Source organism: Pyxicephalus adspersus, chromosome 7 (genome assembly GCF_032062135.1).
Source record: "Pyxicephalus adspersus chromosome 7, UCB_Pads_2.0, whole genome shotgun sequence".
In the NCBI taxonomy this organism is placed as follows: domain Eukaryota; kingdom Metazoa; phylum Chordata; class Amphibia; order Anura; family Pyxicephalidae; genus Pyxicephalus; species Pyxicephalus adspersus.
Genome location: NC_092864.1, coordinates 6,660,188 through 6,686,643, shown reverse-complemented (window position 1 = coordinate 6,686,643; position 26,456 = coordinate 6,660,188). Strand labels below are relative to the sequence as shown.

At 38.7% G+C, this 26,456-nt stretch overlaps 1 protein-coding gene across 1 annotated transcript; it reads right to left on the bottom strand.

Moving 5' to 3' along the window:
* Positions 1-7,768: 7,768 nt before the first annotated feature.
* On the bottom strand, positions 7,769-23,039 carry LOC140334992 (uncharacterized). The gene is made up of 4 exons (XM_072417319.1): positions 22,823-23,039; positions 15,192-15,536; positions 13,557-13,814; positions 7,769-10,848 (listed from the first exon to the last, which is right to left on the bottom strand). Exons 2-4 carry the CDS (start codon positions 15,502-15,504, stop codon positions 10,796-10,798), a joined length of 624 nt encoding a protein of 207 aa, XP_072273420.1. The 5' UTR covers positions 15,505-15,536; positions 22,823-23,039; the 3' UTR covers positions 7,769-10,795.
* Between the last annotated feature and the right edge of the window lie 3,417 nt (positions 23,040-26,456).

Sequence of the window (26,456 nt, the reverse complement as noted above, 5' to 3'; positions counted from 1 at the left end):
ACCACCTTGCTATATAAGTGGCCCCGGTGGTCCCTAGTTTGTTTGGGCTTCTAGACACACCAACTTTTTAAACAGCAACCCTGATGTTCAATTTTCACTACTTTTTATAATTATGTTTATATTTTTATTTATTACCCATATTTTGTAATTTATTAACAGTGTGGGATGAAATTTGGTATACTGCTAGCTATGAGGGTCCCCTATGTATCCTGAAAACTTCAGGTTGGTAGGACATACTGTTTAGGAGATATGAGGGTTTGTACTGGGAGAGACGTAAGGCTGTAGTAGATGACATGCTGCATTCATACGCAAGCTGAAAGTGAAACGTTCCTGACAATTAGGTCATTGTACACACCCACTGGTATCTGCCCCCTGGCAGTTATTTTTCACAGGTAGTTTTTTTTTGTTAGGACATGCGTTCCAGGTGATGATAAACAGTGGAGGCGCCATAATCTCAGGTAGGGGGCGGAGCAGCCGTGTTGTCCACAACGCCAAAGTTTTCGACAGCCGATTGGGGTTCTATACCACCTGGTAAGCACTTTGTAATTAGTCTCCTGATAACGATTGGTGATAGAGGCTTAGTGCCTGTAATATAACATGCACTCTATCTGATCTTTAATAAATTTAATGCCAAGATCTTTTTCCCATTTAGTGACAAAATATGGCGTTGAAGGGTCCTGGACTGTCTGTTGCATTTTATACGTATGGGAAAGCACTCCTCTCAAGGGGTCGCCATTTACACATATACTCTTTAGTGAGCAAAGGGGGCGGCCAAAATCCTGTGTCGGCGGCAGTGACTTGAGAAAAGTGTTGAAATTGTATTGTCTTCCAGATACCCAGACTCCGAATGGTCTACTTGGAGCTGGTCTGTAGTGGACCAGAGGGAATGGAGTAGGAAATGGATAGCCCGATAGACATCGCTCTGAATCTAGATCCTATATACTGGGTCTCTCCTGCTATTCGGAAACTTAGGGTGACCTAGAACAGGGGACTTAGGGAGGGTAACACAGTAATTCCTTCAGTGCAGAATTACCTAGGGCTAGCGCGTCCTCAACCGGGGACCATGCTGCTAAACTTAGCATTATAGGAGACTTTACGTCCTCCAGGGTCACCCATCCCTTGAAGCTGGCATGTCTGCACCAGTCTACCAAACGAGTCAGATGTACCGCCCTGTGGTACAGTATTGGGTCCAGGAAAGCCATCCCCCTTGATCCTTTGGGAGTCGAAGAATGAATTTGTTAAGATGAAGGGTTTCAGTATTCCAAATGAATCTCAGGAATTCAGAGCGAAATTTATGCAGCAAATGAAGAGGAATACGTACAGGTAACATTTACAGGAGGTAGAGAAGACGTGGCATGATGTTCATTTTTAGGATACTGGATTTTCAATATATTCAAACAAAGAAAAGGTCTGTTGTCGCCATCTCTGAAGATCACTGTGTATGATGTTAAGTAATGGTACAAAGTTTAATTCTACTAATCTTCTAAGGTCAGCAGGGATATTAGTCCCCAGGTATCGTACAAAACCTCATGCCCACTTAAACGGGAAGGAGGCTGCTAACGCTTTCCATGACTCAGGTGGTAAGTTAATGTCCAACACCTCTGATTTTTGGAGACTGATTTTATAGTCGGAGAACTCTAGTAGTAATTTGGGAAGGGTCACCTGGAGAACAGTAATATAAAAGAGAAGCCACTTTGTGATCAATGGAACCTACCCTGACACCCTTAATATCTGGATTCTTGCGAATATGGCCTAGTAAGGGTTCAAGGAGCAGAATAAAGAGTAGGGGAGACAATGGACATCCTTGTTTGGTGCCATTTGTAGTAGAGAACGGACGGCAAAGAATTCCATTAATTCCATTACAGGGCCTGTATCCACGTAAGCAGCTCTCTAGGAATGCCTATAAAATTAAGGACTTGGTGCATATAGGTCCAGTTCACGTGATCAAATACTTTTTCAGCGTCTGCCGAGAAGATCATTCAAGGGATTTTGTGTACAGTCACGTGGTGGATCAAGTTCAGCGTGCGAGTAGTGTTATCCCTTGCCTCTCTAAATGGGAGGAAACCATGCTTGTCTGAATGGATAAGGCGGTGAAGAATGGGTGTTAGCCTTCGTGCCAAGATGCTAGAAAAAAGCTTTGTATCGCAATTCAAAAGCGATATTCAAAAGCGATATCAGGCGATAGTTTGCACACAACGTAGCATTTTTGTTTGGTTTCAGGATGACTGTAATATGGGTCCTGGAGGAGTCAGCAAGCAGTGGGTGTTCCAGAGAAGGAAGGCCGTCAAAAAAGGGGCCATTTGAGGAAGAAACCGCTTATAATAGCCTAGGGTGAACAGTCGGGGCCTGGGGCCTTACCCGTGGGTGCTTTCGTTACAGCTGCTTGTAACTACGCTGAAGTAATAGGAGCATCTAAAGCTGCCAGGGCCTTTTTCGGAATTTCAGGGATACCGGAGGCCGTTAGGTATTCCTGTATATTTGTCCCAACTGCATCTAAGGGACTCGTCTCAGGATTCCCTCTTAAATTATAAGGCTTGGAGTAGAATTCCTTATAGGCATCAGCTATATCCTGAGAACGATGCAGAAAGGTACCAGCACTTGATTGGATACAAGGAATAAAGGTACGGGCCCTTTTGACTCTTATGGCACGCGCTAGAGCTTTCCCACATTTGTTACTATATTCATAGAAGAACTCCCTGCATTTGTCTAGTTGGGACTTTGCTTGGTAACAGAACTGCATATTTATTCTCCCTCTCAGTTCCACTAATTGTGCCTCTGTGTCTGGGGAGTGGCCACGTTTATGTCTAGTCTCAAGAGCATACAGATCCTGAGGCATTCTTTTTTAATCCTATGGCCTTGCTGGATTACCAGACCGTTCACATAGCATTTATGGGCTTCCCATATATTCAGTGGGCTAGAGACAGACGCTTCATTCCTATCGAAGAAGGCCAATATCTCTCTTTCCAAATGAGTCCCAAAGTCGCCAGGGGATAAAAGAGATTCATTCAGACACCAAGAACCGCCCCTAGGGGGGGAAACATCAGATAATATTGTGATCGAAATCGGTTCATGATCAGAGAATGTCATATTCCCAATCTCTGTATTTTGTACTTGGGATATCGCATCGTGTTTGACCAGAAAAAAATCTATGCACGGGTAAGTTTTGTGAACAGGAAAATAGAAAGTGTAGTCATGCTCACTAGGGTGCTGTAGTCTCCAGATATCAGTTAGCTGATGCAGATTCAAGAGGCTTTTTAGGCGTCATAGGACAGAACAGAACATGGGAGGTGAGAAGCCCCCCTAGAAACATCATGGGCCGGGTCCAGTGCTAAGTTAAAATTGCCCCCTACTACCAAAACTCCCTCTGCAAATACATCAGCAACCTCAAGAAACTCCTCCAAAAAAGACACTTGGTTAGTGTTAGGGAGGTACAGGTTAACCAGGGTAAACAATCTAGTATGGATCTTCCGCTTAACTAGGAGATACCGCCCCTCAGGGTCCCCCTTCAAAGTAACTAGCGTCCAAGGAAGGGATTTATCATTCAATATGTTGACACCCTTGGACTTAGAGTCAGGAGATGAGCCATGATATGCTGACGTCTGATGATATGCTGACGTCTGAAATCGACGGTTCCTAAGTGAAGGTATCTTATCGTGACAGAAATTTGTTTCCTGTATAAACACTATCTGACATTTTGAGCTATTGAGGAAATTCAATACCACTGAGCGTTTGGTCGGGAAGACCTTTCGCATTAATAGATGTGATTTTTAGTGACATGTAGGCGCAGAAGTAGTCTGTCAACTATCTTATACTTTCACTGCAATCAAAGAAAAAACAAAGGAGGAGGGGAGGACACGGGGAGCTAAGGTTAGGTTCGGGACCACTCAAAGGGTGGGAAGGGGCAAGAAAAGAGGGGAGGACCAGAGAGGAAAAAGAAAGAAAATTAAAAAGAAGAAAAAGAGGGGGGGGGAGGAGAGGGACAGATATAGGAAAGTAAAACAAGAAAGAAGAGAGGGGAAGAAGAGAAGGAGTGACTAGAGATAGGGAGGTGGAAAGTGCTTCGGTTGAACAGCGGAAGCCTACCAGATTGTATAATACAAACCAGGAACTAGCTCCTAACCACTAGGGAGAGGAGCAGACTAGTGGGGGTAGTGGAACTTGACAGAGGCATGGCCCTACCAGCCTCCACAGCAACTATTTTATTTACTAATGTTCCAAGATCCACCTATAGTGCAGATAGAAAACAGTATAAGAATAAATCAACATTGCTTCCCCAGGTAAATCAGAAACAAGGAGGAAACCAACTAGGGTAGCACATCTATCCTTAAAAACATACATCAAACATATAGTTATGTATAGACCCGTATACAGTCATTAATTTGGAGTAGTCCACGGCCAGCAGCGCCCCTATCGCCACCATCAGTAATAAGCAATCAGGCTCAAACAGTGCCCATCACTCCGGCCCGGGGGTAAACCCAGTAGGTTATATTAAGTCTGAGGCACCGCCCACCGTGGACTATTCAATCCACCAACCGATGTTAGTAATAAACATACCCATACAATGGATAACAGTACTTTTAAATGTACCACATCAAGAGCCTTGAGCTTCACTGGGCAAGAAGGCACAAAACAGCACAGTTAAAGCAGCCAGTCATCATCATGTGGCCGTCACCCCATAGCGAGCACATTTGGGATCCCCCTGAGGCATATATCATTTCTCCTACTGCGATTTTCAAGTCATCAGTGCGGCGAAGTAAGGAGATAAACTGTGATTTAAAATGGCCCACATCAGATTCTAGGGTGGTCACAGAGGATTGCATAGCACTAGCTTAAGAATCCATGGCTATTACTCTAGTATCAACTACTGACATCTCTTGCTTAACTGCTTCCAAATCTACAAGTATGGAGCCGTCCAGCCTGGCCAACATATTACAAAGGCACAGAACAGTACAGCTAAAGCAGCCAATTATTATCATATGGTCGTCACCCCATAGCGAGCCATCATCAATTGTACATTAGGTCGCCAGACCTGCCATAATACCCAGAAGATAAGGCCATGTAAATAGCTATATGAGAAGGGGCCTCAGCCGACAACCCCCCAAGACCTCGAAGACACTGAGGCAGTTACCACAGCATGATAACCCGGTCCTCCAAGGCGATCTAACTATTCCCAGAAAACATTTCAAAATTAAAGTCATGAAGTCATAGATCGGCTCAACTGTAATGGTAATACTACATTCAACAGCAGTTCACGAAGAGGACAAACCAACAAACCCAGATAGGCACCAGGAAATATAGGGTGAGAATCAAAGTTCATTGGCCGTAGGGCCCAGTGGGATGCTCTCTCCTTGTGTCGCAACACACCCAGATCTCCGGGGAAATTTTCTCCTGCAATTCCATAGCAGAGAGGCCGCCTCTTCAGTAGGAGAATCCAGCCAATTAGGAATTACAATTGGGTCCACACCTAGCATGAAAAATAATGCATTTCAACACAACAATGACCCCGCTCATACATCCAGACCAACAGAAAAAATGGTTTCACAAGAAGAAACCTACAGTTTTAGAAAGAAGACCTAAAATCAATAGAAGATCTGTGGGGCAACCTAAAGAGGGCAGAGGAGATGACTTTACAATCTGACAGTGGGCAAATTTCAAGTCAAGATGTGCCATTCTGATAGACTCTGACCCAAGAATAATGAATGCTGGAATTACATCAAAAGGTGCTTCAACAAAGTAATTAAGGATGTGTGCACCTATGCAACCAGGTTACAACAGTTGAGAGAAGGAACCCTGCAAATCTGGGAGACCTGGAGCAGCTGGAAAAGGGAGAATGGTCCAAAACACATGTAACGTAATGTAAAATACATCAGTTATTTCTTCCAAAGGCTGAGCTACAAAGTATTAAGTTGAGGGTGCCAATAATTTTAAACCAGGCCAGATTTTCTTTCTTCTTTTTTGTGTTCTTCCAGTGCCAGCAAAATAAATAAACATGACAATACCAAAGCATTTGTAATTGCTACAATTTTCTGGAGAAGTGGTGCACTTTCTGACCTAAATGCAAGTGTGCCAATGTTTTATAACTATATATATATATATATATATATATATTCCCCAGATATGTTTGTTTTTAAACTGAATTGTTATAGGTTATAGATCACAGTAAATGCGTGAAAAGTTAGGAAAAATCTGGCATTTTAACAAGGAAGTTTTACACTTTTTATACCCACTATAATGATGTTGCTACTCTCTGTAATATGATAAGCACTTACTTGTTATGTATTTAGTGACAGGTACAAATGGTTTCCCCTTACGGTATTTTCCTACTGACTATAGTAACACAGGGACAAAAGTTGTCCTATTAGGCAGAGTGCTGAATGAGCACTATGTGTGACCTAGGTATCTCAGATACCACATCCAAGGTAAAACCTGTTGTCTATAGGGAACTAGCTCTGGTGGTCATTCAAAATTTCTGTTCGGGTTTTGCTGGGAATTTGCAAGAACAGGGTCTGGTGGGTTCCCAGTTCCAGGGATATATTTTCCTAAGGCCTGGAAACCTATTTAGCCAACCCGTGCTAGGCAGCAGCTGGCTGTAGGTTGAACTAATTGTGGGTCAGTCTGTGTTTGTCTAAACAGAGTTTTATTTTGTTTAGAGAGCAGGCAGTTCTGTGCTTGCCAGGAAGTTGTATATTATTTTTGTTTGGACTTTTCTGTCGCTAAAACCAACCTCTTGTAAGGGTACATTGCCTATTTGCTGTTGCTGTTTGACCAATGAACAAGTCCAAACGCAAACTGGAGCTTTCTGTAATATGATATAAAGACTACACATGACAGACCAGATATCGGCTAAGACAAAAATTGCCAACCTATTTGCACCTACAGACTACTAAACTCACAGGCTCTGGACCATGCACTCACGGGAAGCTGTGTGCCACTCAACGAAAAAGAAACTTCCCCCCTAAGTGATGTCATTATGCCAGGACCCGCCCACTCTCCCATCGCAGGTCTAAGCCTGTCCAGAGACACAACCTGCTCACCGCTTTGAGCCTGCAATGTCTCCAGGAGACGTGGTCTGTTGCTCTGGCCCCCAGCTAGGTCCTTCCCCTGACTCTGCGGGGAGCTGTACCGGCCTGCGCTGCAGACCATCAGTTGGCGACCGCTGGGGTAAGAGACTGACTTGAATAAAGACATGCAGCTTGATTTTATGTTTGCGGCGATGTAAGGGAAATTCTTTTGAGTAGGATTTGTGATATTCCATTATTTGCATCATCATTTCAGTTTTCAGGACAAGCTTTCAGGAATGTACTTCATTTTCATAGATCCAAGCAGTAATGATAACAAGGTCATTTAGCAAAAGCCTAATAAAAAGAATCCAGATAAGGACTAGAATATTGTACTATGGAATTGGTAGGCGGAGGGGGAAGATAAGCTACATATGAATGCTAGATAACATTTGTTATAAATTAACAATTCCCAAACGATCAGCATCCTTGGAAAATAATATTAAATTCAACATATGGCATTGATACATTCATTCTCTGATGTTATAAAACCACTATACTGACTAAAGATGCAATCATGAAGACATCATGGATATGTCAAGTAACTTCCATCCAACCACAATCATTCACTCATCTACTGACATCTCTACACACGCATGAAAATGAATGATATTTGCCTAAGGGAATCCATCAGCATGAAAAAAAATTTTCATTAAAATACCTGATAACAGCTCAAACAAAAAAAAAATTTCACTTGCCAAGGTTTTTTAAATATATTTAATGTATTTCAGGACTGCTGAATCCAGAAATTACTTTAGTTTAATTGAATTGGCTTTAGTTCTTGTGATACAGTAATCCAAATATATGATTTTACCAACAACAAATTTTAACACAGCATATTATTATCAATCTTTATTTACACCATTGTTTTGCATTCTATATATTAAATGTAGCATTATTTTTATGAAACTTTCATTTGCCTTCTTTTTTCAGACAATTTAATTTTTTACAGAAATATGAGTTTTTCAAGAAGAAGTTGTTTAGATGACCCTAATGTATTTTGCTGCATTTGTGGTGAGTATTCCCAGCAAAAAACAGAAACAAATTACAGAAGAAACATTACAGAATTTGTGAAACAAGCATATCTTGCATATTTTGGTACAATGGACAATTTGGTGTACCTATGGTATAGCCAGACTGTAAAAATCATCATAATGTTTGTTATTTTTGTGCTGAAAGTAAAAGGTTTCAATCATTGGAATTGCTGGAAGATAGGATAACCATTTAGAGGACAAGAGAGGTGACACTCCTACCATACTTCAGTGAAGATGGAGACTTTGTGTACTGTTGTAACATCCCTGGACTACTAGCCCATATGGGAGTACCAGAATACATTTGTAGATTCTTCCCTGGACTGAGGAATGAAAAATTAAAAGCAGGAATCTTTGAGGGACCCCAGATTCTGAAACTGATAATTCAATTTTCACAAGTTACATTACTGATACTGATGCTTCTGCCTGGCACAGCTATGTCATGGTTGTCAAGAACTTCTTGGGTAACCATAAAGCACAAAATTATGAAGAACTGGTACAAAATTTGCTACTATGAGCGTAGAGGTACACTATCTCCATAGCCATTTGCAAAAATTTCCAGAAAACCTTGGCAATTTCAGTGAGGAACAAGGGAGAGGTTCCATCAAGATATAAAGGTGATGGAAGAAAGGTATCAGGACAGATGAGATAGACACATGATGGCAGACTACTGCTGGAGCCTTCAACGTCATTATCCTGATCATCAGCATAAAAGTAAATCTTACAGAGTTTTAACAATTACTTATTTGTGATTAGTTCTGTAAATATACTGAATATAGAATTTAATGACATTAAGTATTTAAAAAATTTAACTTTGAATGCATAGGCATATCTAGTTTAATTTTGCCTATTTTTCATGTTTCATTAGTTTTCTAGGTTATGAGGTTTATGAGGTTATTATTGAGGTCGTTATTTCAAAAACTAGAGCCAATCCAGCAAAACCAGTACCATATTTGGAATCTAAGCATCAAACATACCTTAAGATTACTTTAATCTGTTTTGCAAGAAAATGTTTCTTGACCAGTGTAATAGTTTAGAAAGCTAAGATCCACATTCAGCCCATTAAGCATTGGGCCAAGTGGAATTAGTATTCCTATTTCAAACATTTTCAGGTGTTCAAAATGTAGTTCCTATCTTTATAAATGGAGCAAAGCCATTATCAAGTAAACTACAGACTGGTAAGTTTAACTTTCTTTTATAACTTTAACTTTTATAGGTGATAGTCAGCATGGCTTCAAGAAAGACCGAAGTTGTCAAACAAATTTGCTCTCTTTTTTATGAGGAAGTAAGTAAACAGGTAGACAGTGTAGTAGCAGTCGATATAGCGTACTTGGTCTTTGCTAAAGCATTTGACACCCCACAGACTGTTAATATGCAAATTAGAGTTTATAGGTTTCAATATTTAAATGGATAGATTATTCAATATTTAAATGGATAGATCTGTAAATGGATAAAGACCGCATCCAGAAAGTAGTGCTTAATGATTCATACTCTGAATGATCTACGGTTATTAGTAGTGTACCCCAGGGTTCAGTTTTGGGACCTTTACAATTTAACATTAAAAATTGATGGGTCCCCATATAGAAGATAACTCTTTCCCTGTTGTTTGTGACACTTGCTGCTTGAACAGGACTCCCAAACCTAAAATCTCATTCCTCAAACCCAAATACATAAACAGCAAACTACAAATGCACCCATTTTATACCCCAGTGGTCACACTTGTGGCTGCAAACCATTCCCAGGTACATGACAAACTGATACACCCAGAAAAAGTAAACTACACCATGGATTAATGCGTTTGCACGTGTTGCCCTTTAAATTGTGGGTGCAATATGAGACCTCACGACTCCTCCAGGAACTCCGCCATAATCCACAGCAATGCAAACACAACTATTTCCAATAGCATGCACGAAGTGATTCCCAGCTTGTTAAGTAATTTTAGTCTTGTAACATAGAATTTCAATGTTCTTTTCATACAAGAGACTCTGCATGAAGTTTGTAAATTCTCTTCACATCTGTGGGGAGTTTCTGACAGTTTTATAAACATTTCCACAAATGAACGTGTGAATGGAGTTTAGGTGGCAGTCTGGCAGACATGAGATGGATGGTTCTAGAAATGTCCAATGGGTTAGTGAGAAGCCCTGAAACTCACTAATCCCTAGCACAGAAATAATATCTAATCACATAGGTATTACATCCAGGTACCATAAATGCTAACAGCATGCAGTTCACTTTAATGTTCAGTTGTTTAATTACAATTTACGGAATTACAAATTAAGAAATGAAGTTGGTATAGGTATGCATACAGACGGCTCAGTTACAAAAACACATATGCCATTGTGGACTATCTTGGAAAGTTATACAAATATCTTATTTTCCATAAAATGTATCCCGAGGGTCTAGGATGGGGTTGTTTCCATGTGCAAGATACTGATAAATAACTGCACCCCTACATTGTAGGACCTATACAGAGGAGGAAGAAGGCACAATCCAATCCATACAATATTAGAAATAAGCTGTAAAAAAAGTATAATCCATGTAAACAACAATAATCTTATCAGATTAATATTAATAATAATGGTTTCACATTTAATCACATTACATTTTTATCACATTTTTTACTTAGCAGCAATATTGTATTTGTAATACGCAGCATGTAGTGTGATCTTCTTTACTTCATTTCCAGAACTCTTATCAGATTTATTTTTACTCTTTAGGTCTCTGTTGGAGAGATTGCTGCTCACCTTCTGTTCTTCCTCCTAAGGCAAGAGGAGGCAAAAACACTGTTAGTATTTTTTTTTTATAGAAGAGTGTGATGGGTTAATAAAAGGTCCCCTGTGAGAGCAGTCCTGTGAAATGCAGTATCATGGATTGGGTTTGGCCATATGGGACTTTGTTAATTTATATATTTATTGATCTCCTACATTGTTTGCACTCCTCATATTTTTGTAAATTCTGTGCTATAACAATTACCAATCACAACAGTCTCTATCTTGCTGAATTCTGTAAATCTACTATATTTTCAAACTGCTCTAGGTTATACGTTTGCAGAGTGTAATTGTAAAACATGCTCGTGAGATGAAATCTACTAAACTAAAGGACAGACAGCAATGATTTAGTACAAATCCATGCCCCACATTTTCCTTAAATTACATGCAGAACACAAAATATGTTTTTATGACATTGCAAGATTTCAGCTCATCTGGTTTAAAAAAATTACTTTATATGGACAGACCTACTGTTCTCTATAATATGTTAACTGAAGGTATGTTAATCTCAGACATTGTTATCATTTACAGAAAACAGTAGAAGTGGTCCATGGTTTAGAAGGCTCATTTGTCATTGTCTGTTATACAGTAATGTCACCTGTAATGCTGGTTGAATAGCTCACATTAAAGTGAATGTTGAGAGAATTCGGGTAATTTTTAGAGACTATTAAGGGCTGCAAGAGCAATCAGCCCTAGTTGTATGTGTTCTTGGGTAGAGTTTGTCTATCCAAGAACACAGGGAGTCCTGTGTTCTTGGATAGGGAAACTCTATCCAGTAACAAATACTATAGGACTGCAACAGTGATCCTGATTGCTGTTGCTAGTAGTATGTGTTTTTTGATAGAGTGTTTCTCTATCCAAGAACACAGGGCACTAGATGTGATGAATGGGGAAACTTGTCCCCATTCAACCTCTAGTGCCTGGGGATCGCTTGCAGCCACAGCTGTGACCGCAAAGTTCCCACGGACTGTGGGAACTGAACTGCAGATAAACTCTGCAGTTCCACTTCGATCCCCGGGGCACTACAAGTTAACTAAACTGTAGTCCCTTTGGGATCGCACAATCTACTCCACAGACACAGCTGCAATGGTTGAGAAGATGCCCCACAAGTATCTCATAAGCTTCGTACACACTTCCAATTATTATCATTTGTAAACGAACGACGAACGATCCTGCACGATATCTGCGAACGATCGTATAGCACCGATCCTGTACATACAGATAACGACATGATCGTTCAAAGATATTGTACATACGTATATATACACACATACACTCACATACACAATACAGCCTGTATCGATCAAATGTTCCTTCATCGCGCATGCTCAGAACATGCACGATCACTGAACGACCGTAACGATAGATGGTCAATGATCGTCGTCCAATCCGATCCGCCGGTCCGGTCGGTCATTTCCAACGACTATCCTCGTTTGTCGGCGTCGTTGGTTACTTTTTTTTACAAACTATTTTTGGCCAGTCGGTCGTTCGTCATTCATTTCCAACGATAAAAATTGTACGCAGCTTTACGCTCTAACACACTTTTCAGCACAGTAACATCATACATTTGTTACATTGTACTCTGTATGTTACAGAGTAAGAGATATCTTTGTAGGATAACCTGTAGAAAAAAAAAATTAAATAAACACAAACACTTGATAAATTTAACAATCTTTTTTTAACACTTTTTTTATCCAAATTTTTGCCGTTGAATTTTGTTTTTTTTTTCAGGTTGGGTCTACCCAAATTCGAACAGTCATATTTGGGTTGAATATAAGGACAACCCGAAATCGAACACCAACACTAGTCCTACCTTTGGTTCATTCTGCTGCCTCTGCCCAGGGGGTGAAGTCTGTTCCTCTCTCTGAGTAATGCTACCTCTGTGCTTTGCCAAATACAACAATTCTGCAGCCAGTACAGGGAAAAATCCAAGCTATTATGTAGACCAAAACCAATAAAGTATCCACCATCCCAGACAGACTACTCCATAATGCAAACTACTAGGACAGAGGAAAACCGGAGATTTTTGCTGGGAAGACACTAAGAAGACACTCTCCAAAGTGCCATGACCAATGAGAGACCCCAGGAAATGTCTGATATGTAAAAACGTGTTATATTCATGACTGTATTATAAGGCTGCATCACTTGCTGGGTGAGGAAGGTATTGTGATTGAGCTCCTGTGCCTGCTGAAGGTTATTGTGCCAGATGTTGCTGTGGCTGGGAGTTACTGTGTCTGATGGGGGTTTCAAAAGGCATTGAGGATGCTTTCCTAATGGAACATAAGCTGCTCAGCAGAATGAATTATTGCCTTGCAATGCATATATTAATTGTCTGGACAGTTAAACTTGGAGTAAACTAAGAGTTTCACCTCATGCACAAGGCTTGTTACTCTGCAATGTGAACAGACTTTTTTTCTATAATAAATTAACCCCGTTGTTTCATCTCAACTTCTATAAAAGCTGATTTCTAGTTTGCCTTTGAATGAAAGTTATTTCTGCATTTTCTGTAATTGTCATGTTCAATTCCCTGGTATTAAAACAATTTTTTTAAATATTTTATAGTTCAAAGCGGAAGAGAAATTATTAAACCTCAACCTGCCACCTTTTTTTCATAGAAAGTGTGTTACTGGCAGGATTACCAAGTAATAAAAAAGACCAAAAAATGGAAACCAATGCAGCCACCACATTTAGGGACTTACTATTGTCTGTTGTGTTAGGATTCTCTTCTTGTAAAACAACTCTGCTTGTTGGCGTTTTACCGTCTGTTTCTTCATCTCCCTCTTTTGGTGTCTTCAGTTCCTGTTTTTGGCCAGGTGATTCTGAATCCTCTTCCTTTGGTTGAAGTTTTTTTTCAGGTGATCCAGGACTTTTATTACCATTTTTTTCTGTTAATTCTCTTGGTTTGGTTGGAGTTTGTTGCGTGTCTGTTGTTGTTTTAGCTGGGGTTTTCTCACCCGCTAAAATATCAATAATTCATTTTATATAACATTGGACAACTATAAAAAGATGTTTTACAAATAATAATCCTTCCATACATGGTCCAAAATATAATGTCTAGGTTTGCTGCTGGGGGTTATTGTACTGGAGGTCACTCTGTGTGTTGGGGGCTTTATTGTTGTTTTTCTAAATGATTATTGGTTGTTCACTTAGCAAAGTGTATTATTTACTTGAAATGGATATATTGCATAGCTTAGTGAAAATTCACAATACCCAATTACTTAGAAGGAAATATAAAAAAAACCATGATTTTTGCTTCCACATGATTGTATAGTTGACGTCAACAGGACATCATCTCATTCACTAAGCTAAGATAATACTACCACTTAATTATTAATTGATAGTTCTAAACAGAAGATACACTGCATTTCTATATTAGATAAAATAACATTTCCCCCCTTGAGTCAAGTGGCTCAATTCAGTATAACATTCACTGGTTATTTGTCCTTGTGAACATTGTCACCAAACAGAAAGTGATGGTACTCAAATGTTTGGCTGTCCATGCACTTTAAATATACATTTAATACATTTTTATATAGTGCACAAAGTCCTGTGGTTACTGCCTCTGCTGACTGTTAGGAGTTAGCATTGTTCCCCGTTTTCTCCCCTCCTTGTTATAGAGATGAAGAGAGTAGTAGATGTAGCTGTAGTTCTGCTCCTCCAAACATTCAGTTCAGCAGTTAAGTGTTGTTACCATGGGACAGAATGTGTGTTATTGGCAGGATTGTCAAAAAAGCCAGTCAACTTTTCTCAACAAACTGCTTTTTGGGAGGTTGAAATTGGACCTATAAAATGGACAACTCCTCCTGTCATTGTCTCTGCCAAAAACTGATAAAACACATTTGAACATAAATACCTAATGGGACATCTCATGACCAACAAGTTAATCAGCATAAAGCAATAAACATCCCTCGGCCACTGTGTAGACCCCAGTGCTATCTGTCTTACTCTACCTGACATTCCATCATGGCGGGGGCACCCAGTACCCGATTACATTATCTTCCTTATAACATGAAGCATATGATTTCTGTATTACTATTATTTTACCTAAAATCTGGATGCACTAGTCTCTTTTTTCCTGAGGAAGCATATTCTGCCAAATGCATTGACAGCTGAATGAGACTGAAATGTGCACCTTGCAAGTTCAATGTTTGCTGATACTTGTACATTTTGTAAGGATTCTAATAAGTTATGTTTTTATAATAAAAGGTTGTGATGTGGATGTACTTCTTATAGAAGTATCTATTGTTATATATCCCCTATATATTATATATCTGTATTATGTTTGTGTACTGTCATTCTACATTATTTTGGTATAATATAGAGAAACTGCTTACCTTTCACATGTATCGGTCCTGTACGTCTTTCTATCACACGATCTGAGTCTGGAAGGGAAACTCTCACAATGAATTCTGACCCATCATCTGATTGCTCTACAGGTAGTAAAGCCAGGTAAGCTATGGTGTTTTGTTCATCAGATGTGTCATCTTTTTCTATAGATGGTTGCTTCTTTCCATCATAGGTTGCATAAGTTACCTCACCAGTAGATTTCACTTTTACACGCCATATACATTGATGTTTTCCAATATTATAGTTAGAAATTTTGCAAGATAGTTTGGTTATTTTGCCTGCTATCAGTTCTGGTACCATTATTTAACCAATCATCGGGTCAGGCAGTGGTCCTGTAAAAGTTCAGGCAGCATATCAGTGTACAGAAAATCATATATATATATATAAAATAGGATTATTCCCCTCAGTTGTCATATCTGCAATTATACAAAAAGTAAAATTGATGGTCAAAGAGAACCTTTTCACCCAGTTGGTAAACCCCAAAATCAGGGAGTTTTCTGGTACATATATTTTGTTTTAGAAAATATCAAAACATTTCATACCTATTTTACACAAGACTTGTAATAAAATTATACAAAAAAATTCAGTTTGTTTTAAAGAAAACAAGGTTAGTGTCTCACACTAGTCTAAGTATAATTAAATCAGTTATATTTTTATGAGTATTGACACGTGTCGCAGGGTGGACCTGCTTCTTTAGGGGGATATCACAGAAGCCTAAAAGAAGACTGTTTTAAAATAAAGTGAAATATAATTACAAAAACAATCAAATTGTTGAAAATAAAGGCTAGTACGTAAGTAAATTCTAAATTGTGAAAATAATTACCCTTTGAAACCTTGTGTTGAGAGAGATACAAATGCTTTGGTCTTGAGAGAAGCTCACAGAACAGGTGTGTTGATAGATTAGTGTGTATTTGATGATACAATAGATTTCAGTTCAGTTGTATAAATACAAATTTGAATAAATGTATATATAAGGATATTAATAACCATCTTTAGGAAAATTATTTAAGTATAATTGCCTTCAACTAATGCATAGAATAAATCCAATTCCAATCAAACTACGATAAAGTGTTTTGGTAAAAAATAGAAACATAGTTTTAGATTATGGGCTCAGACTTGATTGTCCAACTTCCTGTTGGATCATCATAAAGGTGATGTTTCAGTTCCTTTTTTGATTAGTCATGTTTGTCTCAAAAAACTTTTTGTAAAAACATTACATTGGTTTTGATGACTCCACAATATTTGGTACAAATTCATATGCATGGTAATTGTTCAACGCGTCACGGAACTTTCACTTCATTAGGAACAAATGCCTAAAACAGCATAATAATTACCAATTATATACATTATGATTTAATGATATACATCAAAAAATAAAATACACAAAAGTTTTTAAACTCACATTCACTTCACCGGTGGAAAGTGCCTAGATCTACATGGCGGTTCTTAAATTGTAACTGTTCAGTCGGCTTCTGCATCCAATGAGTCACCAGGGAGTTCCCGGTGACATCGGTGCATGTGTAAGTTGCCGGTGGGGCGGGAAATTCAAAATCCATTTGTATTGCATTCAATACAAAATACTGTATTGAATACAGTACATTGGATTTATATGTGTAAAAGCAGTACATTGTTTTCAAGAAGATTTATTTTACAGTATATATATTAGTATGAGTATAATATGTATTTTTTTTTAAATATATAGATTTTTTAATTTATTCAATTTATTATTTTTGCATTGTTTTGTGTTTCAAACTTTATTATAGTCATACTATTATATTATACTGTAAAATACATTTTCATGAAAAACAATGTACTGCTTTTAGACATATAAAACCGGAAATAAATCAACCACTAGGGAGGTTAATAAAATTTCATACTAGTTTTCATTTGTATTTTTGACCACTTACGCCAAGTGTTTTACACCCAATTATAAGCTCATTATCCTGTATGGTGAGTAATCTCATTCCTATTCCTATACCTGCATCAGAAACATTAGCATTTATATTTTAATGCCAATATTAACCAGACCAATCAAGGCATCATCTATTTAAATTCAGGTATTGTCCCAGGTATTGATAACATCTCATCAGAAGCAAGCCGCATGGTAGATGACTACCTGAGACCATTTGTTTTAGGACTACCTTCTTATTTAGAGGACACTTTAGATGTCCTGAAGGTAATCTAAGACATTAATGTACCAGCAGATGCGTTGATAGTAGCCATAGACGTTGAGGCGCTATACTCTAGTATCCCTCATGGTCTAGGTCTACAAATTATAAGGAATTGGCTATCAGAAACTAGTAGAAACCTTCCACAAAGAAACTTATTTGTACTCTCCGTGTTACCGTATATACTCACCCCGAATAATTTTGTATTGAACAAGAAGACCTACCTGCAGGTACAGGGGGTTGCAATGGGGACAAGATGTGTCCCCACCTATGCAAACCTCTACCTGGGAGGATGGGAGAAGGAAATTTTCACTGGTGATCTCTTGTGTATGTACATGCGCCACATATTAGTGTGGCAGAGGTACATAGACAATATTTTCATGATTTGGCAGGGTTCTTTTGCCTTATTGTCAGATTTTTTTGACAAACTGCAAAGTAATCGGTTTAATCTTAGATTTACAATGCAATAAAGTACCAGAGCAATCTAATTTCTGGATCTTAAAATAAGCAATAATTCAGAAGGAACACTAACATCAAAACTATTTAGGAAACCAACAGTGGGAAATACTGTCCTGGAAGCTTGAAGTGCACACCCTATCTCCTTGAAGAATAGCATACCATACTCGCAATATTTGCGTAAAAAAGGAACTGTTCTAACGAAGTTGATTTTAAGAGTGCAGCTAATGAATTTCATAAAAAATCTGAGAGAGGATACAGTAAAAGTATCCTTAAGAATCCTATACTCACCTCAGATGTCTATATAAGTAAATTTATGGACCCTTACCCTAGGTGTACATACAGAAAACCACCTTCATTAAGAGACAAATTAGGGGAACCGAAATTGGTACTTTTGCATGTGGAGACTATAAAAAGTGCAGGTGGATTTTTTTCTCAAAAAGACACATTTCAGGTTCCTATTTTGGTTAGACCTAAATTGAAAGATAGAATTAAATGTAATATTATTTAGTCTTCTGTAATTGTGGTCGATTCTACATCAGAAAGACGAAACGTTGACTACACAAACAAATATATGAGCAGGTTTATACTATTAAAAGTGGCTAAATAGTGACCCCCCTAAACTATCATATGGGGGTAAACCATAATTTAGATGAAAATGAAATGAGATTCATCTTTTTTGAATGTGTTCATCCTAATAGGATTGGGATTACTCACCATAGCAGGATAATGAGTTTATAATTGGATGTAAAACACTTGCCGTAAGTGGTCAAAAATACAGATGAAAACTAGTATAAAATGTTATTAACCCCCCTAGTGTTCTAATTCTGTGCAAATTTCCATGCAAAATGTGTTCCACTTTTTTTTTGCATGGAAAGTGAAATTTTTGTGAAGAGAGTCTAAGGGGGATATGATCACCCTGTATAAATTTATAAATGGTCCATATAGAGAACTCGCTTCCCCATTATTCTCTTTGAGAACATTATAAGAACAAGATGGCATGCTTTGCGTCTGAAGGAAAAGAAGTTTAAGCCTAAGGTCTGTGAAAATGTGGAATCGGCTCCCTCAGGAGGTAGTTTCAGCAACTTCTATAGATTGCTTTAAGAAAAAGCTGAATGATTTCTAGAAGCACAGAATATAACTAGGGATTAAGGCTTTAAAGTAAAAATAACAGAGACCCCTGATCCAGGGAACATCCGATTGCCTCATGGAATCAGGAAGGAATTTTTTTCCCCTCTTGAAGCAAATTGTACCGGGGTTTTTTGTTTTGCCTTCCTCTGGACCAACTATGTCTTAAAGGGTTTTAAATTTCAATATTTTTTATTGAATTTTACAAGTAAATATACATTTAGGTCAACAGAAAGTACAAAAGATCAACAGAAATATAAAAACGGAGGATGAAAAAATATGCGTGTACACAGGTCAACATTGAAGATCACATCAGATAATGACTGGGCAACAGAATTATTATAGGCCAGGTATATCTAGTAAAGAAGACTGATTGGGATCAAAAAATTAGGGAGTCTTATAGGGTTTTATATCTGGGATATATTTATTACCCAAGTGGTTGAACTTGAGGGACTTATGTCTTTTTTCAACCTAACCAACTATGTAACTGTGTAATTGTAGGCTATAATTCTCAGGCATAACTCATCGACATTGAATACATTTATTAATACATTTTAAACAAAAAAAAAATCTGTAAAGGATAAAAACAAAATATTTAGACATGTAATGTAACATTACAGTAGCATATATATTATATATAACATTTATTATGTATATATATCATTTGAATATTTATTTGTTTTGGATTCAATACAGCTATTTTGTATTGAATCCAATACAAAATGATTTAAATTTCCTGCCGATCTGCCTGCTCCGCCCGCTGCACCGGCATTATCCGGAAACCCCAGAGATCGACGCTGCATTATGCGGCTGGAAATCAGAGGAGCAGTTTGTGTCCCCAGGACCTGCGGGGACCAGCAGGACGCTGGGGAACACCAACGGAACAAAGTAAGTGTTTTTTTTTTTTAGTTTAAAGTGACCCCCAGTGTGACTTGGGATTACCGCTTTTGGTACAATAAATCCACCCTGAGTCACACTTGGGATTACTGCTAGGAGGTTTAATACTACTTTATATATTGTTAAGTTCCTCCTCTCGTGCATGTTGTGATCGTCATCCACCAATTGAACAATTTCATTAAAGAACTGCCATGTAGATCTAGGCACTTTCCACCGGTAAGCCAACAACCTAAAAAGTGAATGTGAGTAAAAAACCTTTTGTGTATTTTATTTTTTTGTGTATATCATTGAATCCTAATGTATATAATTCTTAACCGTTTTAGGCGATTTGTTCCTAATGAAGCGGACATTCTGTGAAATGCGTTAAACAATAACCATGCATATGTATCCGTACCAAATATTGTGGAGTCATCAACATCCATGTAATGTTTTTACAAAAAGTTTGTTATTGTAAATCTGAATAAATTCATGTCTTTAATACATTCATGACATAAGTGAGATCTTAATAATTGTTTGCCTTAAAAGTCCTTTAAAATACCTTTTCTAGTATCCATAAATTTCAAATTATGGATGTGGCATTAGATTGTAACCGTTGGTTAAACTGAGCTGTCAATGTTGCTCTATTTTTGATGTGTGTGTGTGTGTGTGTGTGTGTGTGAATTTATATATATGTATCACAAAACTCCTTGCTTTTCAGGTTCACCATCTGGGTGAATATTTGACCACTCATTTTTCTTTGTAGATATTTACTTAGGGAGGTGGGGAGCTGCTAATTTAACTGAATGTATCTTTTTTGGTGGACTTACCTCTTCTAATATCTGCAATTATAATTTACGGCAACACAATAACAGTAATATTATTAAAGCTGCACACTGGGTTTTGAAAAAAATGTCCCCATAATAATATACATATACAGAAATGAAAATGGTTATTATTTGTATATTAATTTTTATTATTTTTAAGTTCTTCCTAATTGTTTTTATTTGGTTTTGTGTGTTAGTAAGGTAGTTACATGGATACTAAAAAAAATATAACTTTTTTGCCAAACCATCATAAATATAATAAAAAGAAAATCCGGAAAAGGGAGGAATTTTTGGACTACTACATTGACTACTTAAACTTATTTGGTAAGATTTGATTCCTTTTCCTTTTGACTTCAAACACTTTCCTAATTATTCATACCAATACCAAATTACCAATCCATTCAATTATTTACCATTTCATTTTCTCCTTTGGCTTACAGTACCATCTGTATGCTGATGCATCAAAACTATCTGTCCACCCCTGACTTGTCTCCTTCATTCCTGGACAATGTTTCATGTTGCCTGTCGGCCATATCATCATGGATGTCTGACTGATTCCTGAAACTCAAATTGGATAAAACCGAACTCACCATCTCCTCACCCTCTAATTCCAAAGCTCCCCCTGACATATATGTAACTGTTAACAACACTGTTATTCAGCCCTCCCCTCAGGCACGTTGTCTTGGTGTCACCTTTGACTCGGCCCTCTCATTTACCCCCCATATTCAGAACATATCCAGGTCCTGTCACTTTCACTTACACAACATCTCCAAAATCTGCCCCTAGCTCCCCCAGAGACCACGAAACTCCTTGTACACGCCCTTATCATCTCTTGTCTGGACTACTGTAACCTCCTCCTCTCTGGTATTCCACTAACCCGACACTCTCCTCTTCAATCTGTTATGAACCCTGGAGCGAGACTCATCCATCTTTTCCACTGCTCCTCTTCCGCTGGATCTTTTTGCAGATCGCTACACTGGCTTCCATTTCACCTTAGAATCAAATTCAAGCCCCCGTGCTTTGCCTTCAAATCCCTCCACAGTTCTTGTCCAACTTACCTTTTTGACCTGATAAAAAAATACTCCCCCAGCTGGTCTCTTCGCTCCTCCAATGACCTACTAATGACTTCCTCACTCATAACCTCATCAGACGCACGGCTCCAAGACTTTTCCAAAGCTGCCCCAACTCTCTGGAATGGTCTTCCTCATTCTATTCAGCTTGCTCCTACTTTCTGCTCATTTAAAAGAGCCCTCAAAACCCATTGTTTCAAACTTGCCCACACATCTTCTGTCTTTTGAAACAGTCACTACTTCCCACCACTACATATCTCCTCTCCTCTTGTGTTTTACTACCCCACCTTTTAGATTGTAAGCTCTTCGGGGCAGGGTCCTTTCCTCCTGTGTCACTGTATTCGTCTGTCATTTGCAACCCCTATTTATTGTACAGCGCTGCGTAATATGTTGACGCTATATAAATCCTGTTTAATAATGATATTAATATTATATATAAACATCTATTTTTTTTTATTACTTTATTTATATGATTTATTGTGATGATTTTCAACTTTCTCTCCAATATGCGATGAAGTATTATGATTCTTTTGTATATTTTCCAGAAAACATTTGTTATAAATGTAAAAAAAAAAAGTACAAAAAAACCCCTCCTTTTTCCTGATTTTCTTGGTTCCCAGTGTGGTAACAACTTTCCTACTCTCTATTAGCCCTGGTGAGTATTGATTCTAAACTGATGGTAAAAAGATAAAGTAAAAGAGTAAAAAGAAAAATGAAAAACTTAAGAAAAACTTTTGGGAAAATTTAAAAATGAAAACTAATGCAGTCAAAATATCTATGGATTAGTAGGTTGCAGTTTGTGTCCTTTAGTTTGTACGTATGCTAAATTGTCTTCACGTCACTTGTAAATTACGTTACATACTGTTCACTGTTGTGTTCGGATTTTCTTTTAGTAAGACAGATCTGCTAGCTGGAGTAAAACTTTTTCTGTCATCTTTTTCCCTAAGTTTAAGAGGCTAAAATTAAAACCTATGTGGCTCACAGCTGATAGTTAAAAGACCCATAAGTCATTTGCAACCCTTATTTAATGTACAGGACTGTTTAATATTTTGGCACTATAATAACCGTGTATATCATTAATAATAATAATAATCACCTCTCTCCAGATTGGTGGGAGAACTAGTCACTGCTATGTCAATGTTGTCTTTCCCCTCCATATTTACAGGACATTGTGGTTGTTCCTCATAACTTTCTTCTGGGATTTCATTAGATGGTTCACATTGCTCTTCCTGCTCAGATGATTTAGTTTCACCATTATCTGCTAACATTTCTTCTTTATGTGATTCTACGCATTGATCTTTTCTTTCCTGTGTGCCTGTAAATGCAAACATCTATTAATATAATTAAACATTTAAAATAAAATGTAAGTATATAGAAATACATAAGATAAAAACATCAATGCATGCAAATATGTTTTTTTTTACATACAGGACAGTAAATTGAAAAATAATAATGATCTTTGATAACATTTGTCCCTTGACCACTATTGAGAACGTCATGTCTGGCTTCTGAGGGGTGGAGACACCTTGTCATAATCAATATCTTCCACTAATATCACTTATCAAATGATTTCCTTTACTCTATGAAGATGGTTCTGAAGACCGTATACTGTAGAAGATGGGAGCTGCTGTCAATCATTATAGATTATGGGCATATCAATGTACTATGGATATGTCATAAGAGACTGCAGGCTTACCTACTGTTCCCTATATTAATATACCTGAAGGTATTTCAATTAGTCTCAGCCATTGTTATCATTTACAGAAAACTGTAGAAGTGGTCCATGGTTTGGAAGGCTGATTTGTCACCGCCTGTTATACAGTAGTGTCGCCTTAACCTTGGGTCATTCAGCTGCCTCTGCCTCTGCCCTGCCTCTGTTTCTCTCTCTGAGTACTGCTACCTACAGAGGCAAGCTAATTTGTAGGCCAAAACCAATAAAGTATCCACCATCCCATACAGACTACTTCATGAGGGAAACCAGATAAGAAGGGGGAAACTGGGGATGGTTTCTGCTAGGAAGACAAAGTGCCATGACCAATGAGAGAGCCCAGGAAATGTCTGATATGTAAAAACGTGTTATATTCATGTCTGTATTATAAGGCTCCAACATTGCTGGGTGAGGAAGGTATTGTGATTGGGCTCCTGTGCCTGCTAAAGGTTATTGTGCCAGATTTTGCTATGGCTGGGGGTTACTGTGTCTGCTGGGGGTTACAAAAGGCATTGAGGTTGCTTTACTAAGGGAAGGTAAGCTGCTCAGCAGAATGAATTATCGTTTTGCAAGCGATATAGAACTTGTCTGGACAGTTAAAGTTAAGAGTTTCATCTCATTCACAAAGATTTTTACACATTAATGAATAAATTACCCTATTGTTTCATCTCAACTTCATATGATACTAGTTCACGGGCAGTGCCCCTGATTCATCAAGCAAAATCGGGCGCTCGCTCGCGCATTCGTATTCGCGAGCTGAAATCGGAAGGCATCGCGCTAGTCATCAACTGGATAAGATCGCGGCCAAAGCCGCGCATTTCCGGCAGCTTTACACTGGCGAGCAGGCATCAAAAGTCACTGTTCCCCTAAAAAATCATTCTTTCGAATGGCACACATATCACCCTTAGTCCTAAAAAAAAATGTTTGCGCTGTTAAAATGTTTAAAACATTTACGTGCGCCAAGAAAAATATTTTAGAATCACTTATTTCTTTTTTGTTAGGCAAGAGTTAACCGAGTTCAACTCCTCTCCATAGGCGCCTATGTAAAAGCTTCTGATGCCTTGTGGGATACGTGTAAACGAGCGCGATGCTGCGGGCCTGACATCGCACAACTCTTTTTTTTCTCAATAAAGTAACAAGCGCGCACACGCTCTTGTGCTACTTACGTATATGTGTGTGTGTATATATTTATTCCTATCCTACAATAATTATAAATAAATATATATATATATACAGAGTGCAATTTAGTTTAGATTTGGGCAAGCATTGCTTTTGCAGCCAGAAAAGAATGAAAAATACAATCCAGCAGCATGTAGTTAGAACTAAAGCATGACTACCACATCCTAATAATGTAATCTATTTGTTTATAGGGCGATAACATCCCTCTGCTGTGCTGCCTCTGGAATGTCACATCACAGGCTACCAGACATTCGTGGATGATATTCTTGCTTCCGGTTGAAGAAATCCACCTTTATGTTCCTCCACTCCCAAGCTGATGTGAGGAAGTGACTATATAGTGGGCCAAGGTCTAAAATGGCATTAAAACCTTCATAAACACCCAGGAAACTGTACACTGGCTCAGTGCCCAAATTTAGGGCGACGTGGTTTGAAAGGACACCCTTCCTAAAATATAGAGAGAGTCCAGGAGCCTCATCATTCTTGGCATTGCCTAGCTTCTCTTTGTTTTTGCTGCAATTTTCCCTTCCGGCAAGATGTACAGGTTATGGATGACCGTGCGGGACAGGCATAGCAATAAAATATGTCTGGCACCAAGTTAAATTGTCCCTGGCATTTTTCTATACAAAACCACTAATACGATTAGAATCATGTAAACACATAAATAAAGCACACACTATCAACTAAACAACTAATTGACAACCAGTTTGGTTGGAAGTGTGTTTGTATACAATAGTGCTAAGATCAGGCAGCACAGCACAATGACAACAAAGCGATAACACAACTACAAATGAACCCGGGAGTTGTGTGGTTAATTGCTATGATCTCATCTTAGATCCTCCTTAATCACGCATCTGAAATCTAATCGCCTAATTGCTATGATCTCATCTTAGATCCTCCTTAATCGCGCATCTGAAATCTAATCGCCTTAATTGGCGGATTCGCAAACATCCGGCTTGGTAGTGAATGCGAATAAACGAGCGCATATGACTCCAGCCTGCAGTAATCCGGCTCGATATAACAGCGCGAAACAACGCACAACCAGCGATCTAGGAATTTCATTGATGAATCAGGGGCCATGGCTCAGGAGGTTGGTGCCAGCCAGACTTCTAGCTGCGATGAAGTATCAGCTTCTGGTGTCTGGCTGTTTTGTGGTGTCAGACGAAGTTTATTGCTCCAAAATGGGTACTCCAGTGGCCCCTTCAGCTCCCCTAGCTCCCAGTCCCTTCAGCCCACTCTACCTGAGTTCTGTGCAAGGCATCAGGCTATGGGCCCAACCAACAATGAGTAATTGAGCTCAATTCTTGTCTAGCCAATTATTGGCCTTGCAGCTACTGCGGTACAGCATTGTGGACTTTGCTCCCTTCCGTGACCTGATGGCCTGTGTCGAGTGGCGGTGGAATATACCAACCAGTCATTACTTCTCCTGCACAGCTGTACCCAGTTTACATGCACATGTAATGGGTAACCTCTCCCGGGCATTGGTAACCATGGACAGCTGGACAACCAGGCACGGAGTGGGACACTACCTGTCCTTCACCGCTTACTGGGTGGCCTTGCATAGCTCAGTGGCCGGTAGTCTGCAAGAGGCATTACAACACCTGGTACGCCCGAGGGGTATGGTGGGAAAGCATGGACCACCCCAGTCCTCTCCCTCCTCCTCCTCTTCCTTCATTCCTTCTACAAGCAAACCCTCTCTTTTCAACACTCCTCCTGAAAGGTCAGCAGAGGAAGACACTATGGTTAAGCAACGACAGCTCCCTCAAGCACATGCGTTGCCAGCCAGTGCTGAAACTGGTGTCCTTGGGTGAGAAAAGTCACACCGCCAAAGAACTTTTGTCCACTT